Here is a 14784-nt window from a genome sequence, read left to right as displayed (position 1 = left end):
GGCATCAAACTCGGGCCTTCCTTGACCTCTCTCCTTCGCTGGTGAGGGAGAGGTCAGGAAAAACGCTCCGCGTGTCCCAAGATTACTTCTCTTGCTTCATCTTCTCCTAATTCTCCGAGCACTGCTCCGATTCGAGCAGAATGACTGACGCTTCCGTCTCCCCGTCGTCCGTTAGGTAACATAGCGCGTTGCCCATGGTTCGTTTGGGGTCGTCCGGATGGGGCAGAGTGAGGACGTTCCATCGAAGGACCAGGTTGTGGTACCCGCTGGTTGTTGCGATGAACATCCTCTGTCTCCATTCCTCGATATATTCCCGCTTGGTCTCCCATAGCGGGTGCGTCGTCTTCTCCCTCCAAATCAGTCGCGCGGTTTCTTCTCCCTGTCGTACCCATGCGTCTCTTCGAGTTTCCTCGAACTGGGCGAACGCCTCTACGTGGTGACCAACAGTCAGCACTAGAGTGCCCTGGCTTTCCACAGTTAGAACAGGAGGTGGTTCGCTTGCCGTCAAATTTTCTCTTTTGACTTTCGGCGTTACGCTTCCTGGTAGCGTCGATGTCCATGTCAACCACCTGGTTGTTCATTTTGCGAGGGGCAGTTGTGGAGTTATAACGGACGGCTGGTTGGGTATGGAAACGATTCAGATAATCGCTGCGAAAGGAGGTGGAGTTGGCAAGGATGGCTTTTTGAGTGGATCTGGCTCTGAGTCGTCCGTCTATTTCGCAGGCTGTGTTAATCCAATCCTGAATGGTGTCCTTTGGTTGAACTTCCTTGTCATATATTTTATCCATGACGCGCGGGTCTAACCCGCATTGGAAGTAGGGGACTTGCTCTTTGTCGGAGATGTCGGCATCGGCAGCAATGAGAATGAACTGGTTGGAGTATTCATCAACCGTCATTCGTCCTTGGGAGAAGGCCATGAGTGCACTTCGCGCTTTATCGGTCTTGCCTGTCTCCCTAAATTGGAGCTTGAACTTTGTTAAAAAGTCCCTCCAGGTTCCTAGATCAGTGGGAGGGTCCGCTCCTACTGATTTGAGGAGGAAGTTCTTGGCCCAAGCTCCTGCCGTGCCATATCTCATGCATGAGAGCACGAGGGATATCTTGTCTTGATCGGTCTTGTACCGATCGGATTCTGCTGCGAAAAGAAGGAGGCATTGGAGCATGAATTTCTGGGATTCAATGCGGTTTCCTGTGTAGTTGTCTGGGAGTTTGACTTTTCCTCTTCTGGGTTGTACTGTTGCGGAAGGGGGGTCTGTGGAAGTCGAAGCTTGTCCCGACATTTCGGCGAGTGATTCGTTTCGGGTGTTGATCGGTGTTTGGTCTGGTGAGTCGGAGTCTGATTCTGAGGTTGTTTCCTCTTGCTCCGAATCTTCGGGGATTACCGGCGCCGGTTCCCTGTATTGTGGGGCTAGTTCCCACTGAGCTTCTGTTTCGTTCCAAATATCCTCTTCTTCTATTCCGTCTTCAAGGGTGAAGTAATAACGCCCGTTTCGGTATGAGCAGTTATCGTAATTCGGAGGGGCGTATCTGTTGTTGTCTTCGTAGACCCAGAAGTCCCCTTCGCGCCGGATAGGGCGATTGTTGTGACGGAATTGGTTATTGATACGTCTAGTGCCGGGTGGGTATTCCTGGCCTAGGTCTTGCTCCAGAGTGTGTGCAGTAACACTTTCTCGATGGGGGTCTATATCCCCACTGAGCCAGGTTATGAGAGAGAGTGTGGCAGCAAGCTAGTGCGAGCAAGGTAGGGGCAGAAGAGTCTATTCTAGTGTTACGAACTGCTCGTTCGGTAACCCCAAGAGTAGGAGGTTCTTCCCTAGGTCACTCGTGGAGGATGTGTGGAACGGTGGTCTCGACTGTACGTGTAGCACAGGAGCCAGAGTTGTATTGCGATGTAGCAATGAAGGCTGTAGTATGAAGACTACAGAGAATGAAGTAGACAGTATGAAGACTGCCTAAGAACGAAGAGAATAGACTAAAGAACCTCAGCCTACTCTATGGGCCTTTTATACTACTTTAGGAAATAGGGTGTGAGAATACCGTATATGTATCTGTAGGTATTCTCTAAGTCGTCTCTCTCAATAACGACTACTCTTGTGCTTCTCCGTTCGTCTCCTTCCGGCCAGGAAAGACTAGGAGGTTAATGCCCGGTGTGTGAGTAGTTTGTAAGGCGGCATTCTATGCCCGTCGCAATATGGCTCGTGATACTCGACCAACGATAAGGTGATCCGTTGGGAGTGGATGACCAAGGTTACTATCTGTACCTTGTTGTACGCCTCCCCTTGTGAGGCCGCTTGATATTTGTGATGATCGTGTCGGAATAGACTGCCGTTAAGGCCTGACAGAACGTGATCATAACAGCAGTGATGGCCGACCACCGTGATTTCGGCTGCGCAGAGCATCGCCTTGTGTCCCGAAAATGTTCCTCCGCTGTACTTCATCTGCTGGACCACCCAATTGAGGCCTTGAAAGTGTTCCCACACAAATTGTCGTATGCCGGGGTTGTCAGGATGCGTCTCAAAGCCTCCATTTGGAAGTTTGTATTGGGTCGGCAGGCCCCAAATTGGAACATCGTCAATGAAAGGAATGGTGGTGTCTGGAATTTCTGGCTGGAGGATGTGGGTGACGTTGTTGTGGAAGATCAAGACCGAATTTGTCCATCCCATGGGCAGGGTGACAAGTCGGTGGGCGTCGAATGGGGTCTGGAACATGGTAAAGTCGTGAGATGATTCGGTGAGCCCTCGTTCGTCATATCCGACATAGAGATCCAGAATGCCACCGCAAGCGCGAGCTGCAAACTGTTCAGCGATCTGATCGGTATATGGGGGCACACCTGAATGCTGGATGGTGACGGCATTCAAGGGTTCGAGGCTGTGAACTATTCGGAGTTTGGTGCCAGTGGAGGTGCTATTTGTCTTCTTGACGACTGTAAACCAGCGTGATCGGTAGGAAGAATTTGACGGCTCATAGACTCCAGCAGCGATCTTGGTCTTGATAAGTCGGCACACTTCGTCGTAGATGCCTTGTGGAATTGGAATGTTGTGCTGAACCCAGGGCTTATGTTCGACTACTGGCATATTGACTGGTGGGAAGAAGTTCTCGTGGAAACATCCGCGTTCTGAATCATCCCAAGCAAATCCCATCTCTTGTAGACACATGAAATGGTGCATGAGCTGTCATTCGGCCGGCCAAAGGAAGTCGTCCGAGTGGACTTTGTCGATGAGGTCGCGTCATTCGGCTGTATATCTACCAGTCGGTGTGAATGGTGGGGGGTTCAGTGTCAGCGTTGGAAGGGTAGCGAGAGGGTCACCAAGGATGTTCCAAACGATTCGGAACTTTTCAGGGAGGTTGGCCAAGACTGGTCGTGTTTTCTGTGCGACTGGTTTGTACTTGCACTTGGCGGCAAAGATGGCGACTGGGTCGGCGATATTAGTGGAATGGAAAGAACCGGGGATGACTGAGGAAAATAAGGACAACATATTGGAATCAAGATTGTTCTTGAGATGATTTTCGGGCCCCAAATTGGAGGCCATAATGTACTTGAGACAAAGATCGTGACGAGAGGGAGATGGAGAATGGAAATCTGAGGATGCTTCGATAGCTGGGAAATTGGGGGGTATCATGATTGGTGGAAATGATCAGTGCAACTTCTCCTTGATCTTGGATCAATTCATCGAGTCATGAAAACCCGCTTGTCTTCAGTGAAGGACTCGAGGGGGTTCTCGTCTGATCGTCGGAATGGTGGCTTGTAGTCCCGCGTTCAGGTCACTGATGGTGATCGTCTGGTCTTCGTTTGAATAATTCTTGATGATACTTTTGGTGAGGATGTCGAAGGGCCGACTGAGGAGAACATCATAGGCTGGGTTCTGAATGATGTGGATTTGGAGGTACAGGGTGATGTCACCGATGAGGAATGGGACGTTGCGTGCGAGTCCCAAGGATTGGTCAATTTTGCCATTCACCGACTGCATATTGAGGATGATTTCGGGGTCGTAGATGAGTGCCAGTTCATTACAAATGCCTTCCGACATGGCGATGACTTGTGAACCTGGGTCGATGACACATTTGACTTCCTGTTGGTGATCGACGAGGGGGACAATGGACCTTAGGGCAGACGATTCTTTAGCAACTATCAACGGCTGAGGAACCTGACCGGGTTGTAGACTCTTCAGATATGTTTCGTACATGTCGGGGATTATGATCGCGCCAGGTGGAGGTGTTTCAGGCTGGTGCAGGACATTGACGAAGGAGGAGATGGTTGGTCGCGTCGGTGATTTGAGATCGTCAATGGCGTAGGGTAGATCAGCATCTTGGTAGAAGGTCCGAACATTGCTGGCGTCTTTGGTAGGCGATCGGCGTGCCGAAGTGGCTTCCCTGACCTGCGAACAGACTTTGGCGGAGAGGGAGAGTAGTTTGCACTGGGTAAGCGTCACCTGAGTGGCCATTGCCCTGTTGTAGACCTTGGCTGCTACCTTCTTGTTGTAGATTGGCACCGTAGTCTTTCAGGCCGGAGCATCCTTCTTTGCTGAGGGTATCTTCGCTGGGGCTCCCATGTTGCGCTCGTGTGGTGGTGCATAAGTCGCGTCCTGGGCTTTGGCATATGGGTGGATCAGAGCATCATCCTTGGCTGGCACCGGGGGCGGTCGCTGAGTCGGGGTGGTCAGTCAGGGCTCGGGTTCGGGGGTTTCGGTCCTTGCTCATTGTTTGGGGGCTGGTGAAGGGGTAGATGCCGAACGTCCCATCTGCACCATTTCTCATGCCCTTGCGCCCCATGTTTGGAGTGTGTATAGTTCGCGTTCGAGGCTTGCAATTCACTGGACGTTGGTGAGTTGGTAAGTTGGGGTGACATCCAGCAGCGAGGGTGAATCGTGACGGGAGGCTATTGTCATTGGGTGAGTCAGCGCCGCGTTTACCATAAACATCATCTGTCCAGTCGCCAACTGGCCTGGATTCCTGCAATGCCATTCGTCAACTCGGTCCTTCAGGTTACTACCTGTGATTTCTCTGGGTACGAATGCCCCACTTGACAATACCACCTTCCCCTTGATATTCTGCTTGCATTTGCTGATCTGAATGTATTTGGTGACCTCGGGACAGGCGTGCATGAAGTGTTTGGGACTGCCGCAGAACATGCAGTTGTCGCCGCCTTGTCCTAGTTGCTGGGATGGTTGATCGGCTGGCCTGGAAATCCCTTGAGCTGCAATGGCCTTGACGAAGGTGTCGGTGAGCCATTTGAACATGGTCGCCAGATCTTCAGCCTTGATCGCATTGGTGGGCGGCGCGGCGGGGGCTGCTCGAGAGATGTCGGTAGACGTAGTGCTGTATGTGGATGTGGTGCCGTGCAAGATGAATCGGGCTGCGTCGTGGATGTCCTGGAGGTTGTATAGGTCGTCTGGGAAATGATCGGGGAACTTGAGTTGTAGACGTTGAGAGATTCTTGCCCATAGCTCCGGTTGGAATCCTCTAGCGAAGGCGCATCCTTGTTCAGCAACCGAGATTTGTGTCTTGCTGAGGAGGAATACTGTGATTGCCAGGAATTGCCGATGATAGTTGCCTAGTTCGCTGAGAGACAAGATGCCGACCCTGCTCGTTTCGCCGACTAGCTTGTCCATATCTGATACCAACCATTTGCGCTCTTCCTCCGATCTGGAGTACAGTCTGTAGACTTCTTCGCAGAACTCCTTGAATGTCTTTGTGGCGTCGGTGAAAGTGGTGAGCGATTCCCAAAGCTCGCAGGTGTCGACGTTGATGAGCATGCACCCGCGCTAGGGTCCGAGGGAGGTATTCGGGAAGCTTTGGGGAGATACCGAACAGTGCTAGACAAGTACCGAAGACGCCGACTTTTACCGAACACGGTCGGTCCCTACCCGACCGACGACAAGCCACCGAAGGACGTTCGGCAGCACTTGGGTCAGTTTGCCCACACTTCACGTACTTACCATGACCGCATAGGAGTGTTACAATAAGTGTTTACGAGATCGGAGCCAGTATTCCGTATCGGCTGATGTCCTCCGTGAGTCGGTCGGTCCTTATCGCTTATCTTCCTGACTTCCGCATGGTCGGTCAAACACGATCTTGCACCATTGCTTGGCCACCCCGGTCGTACGATACCTCTTCTTTATTTTTCATTGGCTCTCCAACACCTGTTCCTGCTACCTACGCTCGGGCGACGGATCCCGAACGTTCGGGATTTCGACATCACTGATTACCTTTTACCTTATCACCTTCGGAACCCATATGGACATCTCACCTACCTTCTTATCTTCTCTGATCGCTGGGGCTTGGCGCCCATTCGACATCTACTCTCATTTCGGGTTCGATATTTTACTTAGGGGCGCTGTTTACTATAAAAACCTACATACAACTCTGGAATAAACCAGCTTTCGCACCCCACAGTTCAGAGCTCATTCGCATTCGTCTCAACCATCGAAATCGTCTTCGTCAACCTCCGAAAACTTGTCATCCTCGTCGTTCGGCCTCATTCGTGTTCGTACTCGTCCCTTCGCTCGTACCCCCGTCCTCCCTCGTATATTGTCAGAGTCCCGTGTGGCTCTTGAAGCACGTAGTCGTCGGTCACGACACTACCTTCTCGTTACCGACCGCATCGCCGACACGACCGACCGAACATTCGGTCGGTGTTCGGCGCAGTCCCGAAACCGTTCGGGCGCTATAATCTCACCCTCCCCGATTGCTTCTCAGTACGCCTTCAATTTCTAAAGTCATCACTAACAATTCCTTGTGTATTAGATACTAGCTCCAGCACCCCTGCATTAGAGGTTGTTTTAGTGTTGTGCTCGGCACTTAGAGCCACCTCTAGCGTATCATTTTGGAGCCCACCGCGAGGGGTTAGTATTCAAAATTACCTCAAGGAATCTACGTCGCTCGTCCCGACCAACAGCGGAGCGCGAAGAACGACAAACAGTTATCGACAGCTTCAATACTCAGGAAACATCTGCCGACCGAAGTTTGTTCGGAGACGCCGATATAGTCCCGGAACATCTATCCCACCATCACTATCTTGATCTTGAATCCTCGCCATCGCTCTCGCCGCCACCCGACTCCACTTTCTTCTTAACCCCACCTTCGTCGCCGAACCGATCGCTACTCCCGCCGATTTCCCCCATCCTTGATCTTGCGCTTTTAGAACAACAACCCCCGTCTCCTATACCATCCCTCCACGACTCCATCTCACCGTTAATCCCACGCAGCCCCGTCTTCTGGACGCCGACCATCCAACCAACTTCGCTAGAACGCTCCTTTGAACCAGCAACTCCATCCCCGATCACTTTAGCAAACGATATCTTTTCTCCCACCTTTGACTTTCTCACTATGGCGACCCCATCCATGCCCGCTCATGGAGATCGAACGGCCCCGACCTTTGACCCCCATCAACCCCGCGAATTGAGACGATATTTTGCCGATCTGGACTTCCACTTCGGTCGGTCAGCGATAGAAGACGAGCAGGAAAAGAAGAAACACACGTGCCGATTCCTGGACGTCGACACCTGCGAGCTTTGGGAATCGCTCACCACTTTCACCGACGCCACAAAGACATTCAAGGAGTTCTGCGAAGAAGTCTACAGACTGTACCCTGGATCGGAGGAAGAGCGCAAATGGTCGGTATCAGACATGGACAAGCTAGTCAGCGAAATGAGCAGGGTCGGCATCTTGTCTCTCAGCGAACTCGGCGACTATCATCGGCGATTCCTGGCGATCACGGTATTCCTCCTCAGCAAGGCACGGATCTCGGTCGCCGAACAAGGACGCGCCTTCGCTAGAGGATTCCAACCGGAGCTATGGGCAAGAATCTCTCAACGTCTACAACTCAAGTTCCCCGATCATTTCCCAGACGACCCATACAACCTCCAAGACATCCACGACGCGGCCCGATTCGTCTTGCACGGCACTACGTCCGCCTACAGCACGACCTCTACCGACATCTCTTGAGCAGCCCCCGCCGCGCCGCCCACCAACGCAATCAAAGCCGAAGACCTGGCGACCATGTTCGAACGACTCACCGACACCTTTGTCAAGGCCATTGCAGCTCAAGGGACGTCCAGGCCAGCCGATCGACCATCCCGACAACCAGGACAAGGCGGCAACAACTGCATGTTCTGCGGCAGTCCCGAACACTTCATGCGCGCCTGTCCCGAGGTCACTGAATACATTCGGATCGGCAAATGCAAGCGGAACATCGAGGGGAAGGTTGTATTGTCAAGTGGGGCATTCGTACCCAGAGAAATCACAGGTAGTAACCTGAAGGACCGAGTTGACGAATGGCATTGCAGGAATCCAGGACAGTTGGCGACTGGACAGATGATGTTCACGGTAAACGCGGCGCCGACTCACCCGATGACGATAGCCTCCCGTCACGATTCACCCTCGCTGCTGGATGTCACCCCGACTTACCAACTCACCGACATCCAGCGAATCGCAAGCCTCGAACGCGAACTATTCGCACTCCGAACGCGGGGCGCGAGGGCACGCGAAATGGCGCAGACAGGACATTCAACACTTTCTCCTTCACCGGCTCCTGAACGACGAGCGAGGACCGAAACTCCCAAACCCGAACCCCGACCGACCACCCCGACTCAGTGACCGCCCCCAGTACCAGCTAAGGACGATGCTCCGATCCACCCATATGCCAAAGCCCAGGACGCCACCTATGCACCACCGCACGAACGCAACATAGGGGCCCCAGCGAAGATACCATCGGCAAAGAAGGACGCTCCGGCCTACAAAACCACGGCGCCGATCTATGACGAAAAGGTAGCAGCCGAGGTCTACAACAGGGCGATGGCCACTCAGGTGACGCTTACCCAGCGCGAACTACTCTCCCTCTCCACCAAAGTCCGTTCACAGGTCAGGGAAGCCACGTCGGCACGCCGATCGCCTGCCAGAGACGCCAGCAATGTTCGGACCTTCTACCAAGATGCCGATCTACCCTACGCCATCGACGATCTCGAACCACCGACTCGACCGACAGTCTCCTCCTTCGTCAATGTCCTGCACCAACCGGAAACACCCCCGCCGGGCGCGACCATCATCCCCGACATGTACGAAACGTACCTGAAGAATCTATAGCCCGGTCAGGTTCCTCAGCCGTTGATAGTTGCTAAAGAATCGTCTGCCCTAAGGTCCATCGTTCCCCTCGTCGATCATCAGCAGGAAGTCGAATGCATCATCGACCTGGGTTCACAAGTCATCGCTATGTCGGAAGGCATTTGCAACGAACTGTCGCTTATCTACGACCCCGAAATTGTCCTCAATATGCAGTCGGCGAATGGCGAAATCGACCGATCCTTGGGCCTGGCACGCAACGTTCCATTCCTCATCGGCGACATCACCCTGTACCTCCAAGTCCACATCATTCGGAACCCAGCCTATGACGTTCTCCTCGGTCGGCCCTTCGACATCCTCACCGAAAGTATCGTCAAAAATTATTCGAATGAAGACCAGACGATCACCATCAGCGACCCAAACACAGGACGATGAGCCACCATTCCGACGATCCGGTGAGGACCCCCTCGAGTTCTTCACCGAAGACAAGCGGGTTTTTGCGACTCGATGAATTGATCCAGGATCAAGGAGAAGTTGCACTGATCATTTCCACCGATCATGATACCCCCCATTTCCCACTTATCGAAGCGTCCTCAGATTTCCATTCTCCATCTCCCTCTCGTCGCGATCTTTGTCTCAAGTACATTATGGCCTCCGATTTGGGGCCCGAAAATCATCTCAAAAACAATCTCGATTCCGATATGTTGTCCTTATTCTCCTCAGTCGTTCCCGGTTCTCTCCATTCCACTGATATCGCCGACCCGGTCGCCATTTTCGCCGCCAAGCGCAAGTACAAACCGGTCGCACAGAAAACACGACCAGTCTTGGCCGACCTCCCCGAAAAGTTCCGAATCGTTCGGAACATCCTCGGTGACCCTCTCGCTGCCCTTCCGACGCTGACACCGAACCCCCCACCCTTCACGCCGACCGGCAGATACACAGCCGAACGACGCGACCTCATCGACAAAGTCCACTCGGACGACTTCCTTTGGCCGGCCGAACAACAGCTCATGCACCATTTCATGTGTCTACAAGAGATGGGATTTGCCTGGGACGATTCGGAACGCGGACGTTTCCGCGAGGATTTCTTTCCTCCAGTCAATATGCCGGTGGTCAAACACAAGCCCTGGGTTCAACGCAACATTCCGATTCCACCCGGTGATGAGCATGCACCCGCGCTAGGGTCCGAGGGAGGTCGTCGGGAAGCTTTGGGGAGATACCGAACAGCGCTCGACAAGTACCGAAGATGCCGACTTTTACCGAACACGATCGGTCCCTACCCGACCGACGACAAGCCACCGAAGGACGTCCGGCAGCACTTGGGTCAGTTTGCCCACACTTCACGTACTTACCATGACCGCATAGGAGTGTTACGATAAGTGTTTACGAGATCGGAGCCAGTATTCCGTATCGGCCGATGTCCTCCGTGAGTCGGTCGGTCCTTATCGCTTATCTTCCTGACTTCCGCATGGTCGGTCAAACGCGATCTTGCACCATTGCTTGGCCACCCCGGTCGTACGACACCTCTTCTTTATTTTTCATTGGCTCTCCAACGCCTGTTCCTGCTACCTACGCTCGGGCGACGGATCCCGAACGTTCGGGATTTCGACATCACTGATTACCTTTTACCTTATCACCTTCGGAACCCATATGGACATCTCACCTACCTTCCTATCTTCTCTGATCGCTGGGGCTTGGCGCCCATTCGACATCTACTCTCATTTCGGGTTCGATATTTTACTTAGGGGCGCTGTTTACTATAAAAACCTACATACAACTCTGGAATAAACCAGCTTTCGCACCCCACAGTTCAGAGCTCATTCGCACTCGTCTCAACCATCGAAATTGTCTCCATCGACTCCCGAAAACTTGTCACCCTCGTCGTTCGGCCTCATTCGCGTTCGTACTCGTCTCTTCGCTCGTACCCCCATCCTCCCTCGTATATTGTCAGAGTCCCGTGTGGCTCTTGAAGCACGTAGTTGTCGGTCGCGACACTACCTTCTCGTTACCGACCGAATCCCCGACACGACCGACCGAACGTTCGGTCGGTGTTCGGCGCAGTCCCGAAACCGTTCGGGCACTATAATCTCATACTCCCCGTTGCTCCTCAGTACGCCATCGATTTCTAAAGTCATCACTAACAATTCCTTGTGTATTAGATACTAGCTCCAGCACCCCCTTGCATTAGAGGTTGTTTTGGTGTTGTGCTCGGCACTTAGAGCCACCTCTAGCGTATCATTTTGGAGCCCACCGCGAGGGGTTAGTATTCAAAATTACCTCAAGGAATCTACGTCGCTCGTCCCGACCAACAGCGGAGCGCGAAGAACGACAAACAGTTATCGATAGCTTCAATACCCAGGAAACATCTGCCGACCGAAGTTTGTTCGGAGACGCCGATATAGTCCCAGAACACTTATCCCACCATCACTACCTTGATCTCGAATCCTCGCCATCGCTCTCGCCGCCACCCAACTCCACTTTCTTCTTAACCCCACCTTCGTCGCCGAACCGATCGCTACTCCCGCCGATTTCCCCCATCCTTGATCTTGCACTCTTAGAACAATCACCCCCGTCTCCTATCCCATCTCTCCACGACTCCATCTCTCCGTTAATCCCACGCAGCCCCGTCTTCTGGACGCCGACCATCCGACCGACTTCACTAGAACGCTCCTTCGAACCAGCGACTCCATCCCCGATCACCTTAGAAAACAATACCTTCTCCCCCACCTTTGACTTTCTCACTATGGCGACCCCATCCATGCCCGCTCGTGGAGATCGAACGGCCCCGACCTTTGACCCCCATCAACCCCGCGAATTGAGACGATATTTCTCCGATCTGGACTTCCACTTCGTTCGGTCTGCGGTAGTGGACGAACAAGAAAGAAAGAAACACGCTTGCCGATTCCTAGATGTCGACACCTGTGAGCTTTGGGAATCGCTCACCACTTTCACCGACGCCACGAAGACCTTCAAGGAGTTCTGCGAAGAGGTCTACAGGCTATACCCCGGATCGGAGGAAGAACGCAAATGGTCGGTATCGGATATGGACAAGCTAGTCGGCGAAACGAGCAGGGTCGGCATCTTGTCTCTCAGCGAACTCGGCGACTATCATCGGCGATTCCTGGCGATCACGGTATTCCTCCTCAGCAAGGCACGGATCTCGGTCGCCGAACAAGGACGCGCCTTCGCTAGAGGATTCCAACCGGAGCTATGGGCAAGAATCTCTCAACGTCTACAACTCAAGTTCCCCGATCATTTCCCAGACGACCCATACAACCTCCAAGACATCCACGACGCGGCCCGATTCGTCTTGCACGGCACCACGTCCGCCTACAGCACGACCCCTACCGACATCTCTCGAGCAGCCCCTGCCGCGCCGCCCACCAACGCGATCAAGGCCGAAGACCTGGCGACCATGTTCGAACGGCTCACCGACACCTTTGTCAAGGCCATCACAGCTCAGGGGACGACCAGGCCAGCCGATCGACCATCCCGACAGCCAGGACAAGGCGGCGACAACTGCATGTTCTGCGGCAGTCCCGAACACTTCATGCGCGCCTGTCCCGAGGTCACCGAATACATTCGAATCGGAAAATGCAAGAGGAATATCGAAGGGAAGGTGGTATTGTCAAGTGGGGCATTCGTACCGAGAGAAATCACGGGTAGTAACCTGAAGGACCGAGTTGACGAATGGCATCGCAGGAATCCAGGCCAGTTGGCGACCGGACAGATGATGTTTACGGTAAACGCGATGCCGACTCACCCAATGACAATAGCCTCCCGTCACGATTCACCCTCATTGCTGGATGTCACCCCGACTTACCAACTCACCGACGTCCAGCGAATCGCGAGCCTCGAACGCGAACTATTCGCGCTCCGAACGCGGGGCGCAAGGGCACGCGAAATGGCGCAGGCAGGACGTTCGGCACCTACCCCTTCACCGGCCCCCGAACGACGAGCGAGGACCGAGACTCCCGAACCTGAACCCCGGCCGACCACCCCGACTCAGCGACCGCCCCCGGTACCAGCCAAGGACGATGCTCCGATCCACCCATATGCCAAAGCCCAGGACGCCACTTATGCACCACCACACGACCGCAACATGGGAGCCCCGGCGAAGATACCATTGGCAAAGAAGGACGCTCCGGCCTACGAAACCACGGCGCCGATCTACGACGAGAAGGTAGCAGCCGAGGTCTACAACAGGGCGATGGCCACTCAGGTGACGCTTACCCAGCGCGAACTACTCTCTCTCTCCGCCGAAGTCCGTTCACAGGTCAGGGAAGCCACGTCGGCACGCCGATCGCCTGCCAGAGACGCCAGCAATGTTCGGACCTTCTACCAAGATGCCGATCTACCCTATGCCATCGACGACCTCGAACCACCGACTCGACCGACCGTCTCCTCCTTCGTCAATGTCCTGCACCAACCGGAAACACCCCCGCCTGGCGCAATCATCATCCCCGACATGTACGAAATGTACCTGAAGAATCTACAGCCCGGTCAGGTTCCTCAGCCATTGATAGTTGCTAAAGAATCGTCTGCCCTAAGGTCTATTATTCCCCTCGTCGATCATCAGCAGGAAGTCGAATGCGTCGTCGACCCGGGTTCACAAGTCATTGCCATGTCGGAAGGCATTTGCAACGAACTGGCGCTCATCTACGACCCCGAAATCGTCCTCAATATGCAGTCGGCGAACGGCGAAATCGACCGATCCTTGGGCCTGGCACGCAACGTGCCATTCCTCATCGGCGACATCACCCTGTACCTCCAAGTCCACATCATTCGGAACCCCGCCTACGACGTTCTCCTTGGTCGGCCATTCGACATCCTCACCGAAAGTATCGTCAAAAATTATTCAAACGAAGACCAGACGATCACCATCAGCGACCCGAACACGGGACGACGAGCCACCATTCCGACGATCCGGTGAGGACCCCCTCGAGTTCTTCACCGAAGACAAGCGGGTTTTTGCGACTCGATGAATTGATCCAGGATCAAGGAGAAGTTGCACTGATCATTTCCACCGATCATGATACCCCCCATTTCCCACTTATCGAAGCGTCCTCAGATTTCCATTCTCCATCTCCCTCTCGTCGCGATCTTTGTCTCAAGTACATTATGGCCTCCGATTTGGGGCCCGAAAATCATCTCAAAAACAATCTCGATTCCGATATGTTGTCCTTATTCTCCTCAGTCGTTCCCAGTTCTCTCCATTCCACTAATATCGCCGACCCGGTCGCCATTTTCGCCGCCAAGCGCAAGTACAAACCGGTCGCACAGAAAACACGACCAGTCTTGGCCGACCTCCCCGAAAAGTTCCGAATCGTTCGGAACATCCTCGGTGACCCTCTCGCTGCCCTTCCGACGCTGACACCGAACCCCCCACCCTTCACGCCGACCGGCAGATACACAGCCGAACGACGCGACCTCATCGACAAAGTCCACTCGGACGACTTCCTTTGGCCGGCCGAACGACAGCTCATGCACCATTTCATGTGTCTACAAGAGAGGGGATTTGCCTGGGACGATTCGGAACGCGGACGTTTCCGCGAGGATTTCTTTCCTCCAGTCAATATGCCGGTGGTCGAACACAAGCCCTGGGTTCAACGCAACATTCCGATTCCACCAGGCATCTACGACGAAGTGTGCCGACTTATCAAAACCAAGATCGCCGCTGGAGTCTATGAGCCGTCGAATTCGTCCTACCGATCGCGCTGGTTTACGGTT

At 53.7% G+C, this 14784-nt stretch overlaps 10 protein-coding genes across 10 annotated transcripts; 7 read left to right on the top strand and 3 right to left on the bottom strand.

Annotated features, from left to right (window-relative positions):
* Positions 1 to 53: 53 nt before the first annotated feature.
* On the bottom strand, positions 54 to 1277 carry HETIRDRAFT_316679 (uncharacterized protein; the record flags this gene model as incomplete). Its single annotated transcript, XM_009546727.1, has 1 exon — positions 54 to 1277. One exon carries the CDS (start codon positions 1275 to 1277, stop codon positions 54 to 56), a length of 1224 nt encoding a protein of 407 aa, XP_009545022.1.
* Positions 1278 to 3692: 2415 nt separating this feature from the next.
* On the bottom strand, positions 3693 to 4439 carry HETIRDRAFT_450471 (uncharacterized protein; the record flags this gene model as incomplete). The annotated part of the gene is made up of 1 exon (XM_009546726.1): positions 3693 to 4439. One exon carries the CDS (start codon positions 4437 to 4439, stop codon positions 3693 to 3695), a length of 747 nt encoding a protein of 248 aa, XP_009545021.1.
* A 57-nt stretch (positions 4440 to 4496) lies between these two features.
* On the bottom strand, positions 4497 to 5750 carry HETIRDRAFT_450470 (uncharacterized protein; the record flags this gene model as incomplete). The annotated part of the gene is made up of 2 exons (XM_009546725.1): positions 4497 to 4640; positions 4908 to 5750. 2 exons carry the CDS (start codon positions 5748 to 5750, stop codon positions 4497 to 4499), a joined length of 987 nt encoding a protein of 328 aa, XP_009545020.1.
* Positions 5751 to 7323: 1573 nt separating this feature from the next.
* Positions 7324 to 7941, top strand: HETIRDRAFT_416780 (uncharacterized protein; the record flags this gene model as incomplete). Its single annotated transcript, XM_009546724.1, has 1 exon — positions 7324 to 7941. One exon carries the CDS (start codon positions 7324 to 7326, stop codon positions 7939 to 7941), a length of 618 nt encoding a protein of 205 aa, XP_009545019.1.
* Positions 7942 to 7995: 54 nt separating this feature from the next.
* Positions 7996 to 9489, top strand: HETIRDRAFT_108905 (uncharacterized protein; the record flags this gene model as incomplete). The annotated part of the gene is made up of 4 exons (XM_009546723.1): positions 7996 to 8223; positions 8283 to 8388; positions 8603 to 9059; positions 9132 to 9489. The coding sequence occupies 4 exons, from the start codon at positions 7996 to 7998 to the stop codon at positions 9487 to 9489; spliced, it is 1149 nt and encodes a 382-aa protein (XP_009545018.1).
* Positions 9486 to 10433, top strand: HETIRDRAFT_165449 (uncharacterized protein; the record flags this gene model as incomplete). The annotated part of the gene is made up of 1 exon (XM_009546722.1): positions 9486 to 10433. The coding sequence occupies one exon, from the start codon at positions 9486 to 9488 to the stop codon at positions 10431 to 10433; it is 948 nt and encodes a 315-aa protein (XP_009545017.1).
* A 314-nt stretch (positions 10434 to 10747) lies between these two features.
* HETIRDRAFT_316762 (uncharacterized protein) lies at positions 10748 to 11140 on the top strand (the record flags this gene model as incomplete). The annotated part of the gene is made up of 1 exon (XM_009546721.1): positions 10748 to 11140. A coding segment is annotated over one exon (393 nt), but the record flags the coding sequence as incomplete, so codon positions are not given.
* Positions 11141 to 11365: 225 nt separating this feature from the next.
* HETIRDRAFT_231083 (uncharacterized protein) lies at positions 11366 to 12208 on the top strand (the record flags this gene model as incomplete). The annotated part of the gene is made up of 1 exon (XM_009546720.1): positions 11366 to 12208. A coding segment is annotated over one exon (843 nt), but the record flags the coding sequence as incomplete, so codon positions are not given.
* A 948-nt stretch (positions 12209 to 13156) lies between these two features.
* Positions 13157 to 13987, top strand: HETIRDRAFT_57882 (uncharacterized protein; the record flags this gene model as incomplete). Its single annotated transcript, XM_009546390.1, has 1 exon — positions 13157 to 13987. The coding sequence occupies one exon, from the start codon at positions 13157 to 13159 to the stop codon at positions 13985 to 13987; it is 831 nt and encodes a 276-aa protein (XP_009544685.1).
* A 326-nt stretch (positions 13988 to 14313) lies between these two features.
* On the top strand, positions 14314 to 14529 carry HETIRDRAFT_244279 (uncharacterized protein; the record flags this gene model as incomplete). The annotated part of the gene is made up of 1 exon (XM_009546719.1): positions 14314 to 14529. A coding segment is annotated over one exon (216 nt), but the record flags the coding sequence as incomplete, so codon positions are not given.
* Between the last annotated feature and the right edge of the window lie 255 nt (positions 14530 to 14784).

Source organism: Heterobasidion irregulare, assembly GCF_000320585.1.
Source record: "Heterobasidion irregulare TC 32-1 unplaced genomic scaffold scaffold_04, whole genome shotgun sequence".
NCBI lineage: Eukaryota > Fungi > Basidiomycota > Agaricomycetes > Russulales > Bondarzewiaceae > Heterobasidion > Heterobasidion irregulare.
The sequence above is the reverse complement of the archived record's forward strand: the minus strand, read 5'-3'. Positions and strand labels throughout refer to the sequence as shown.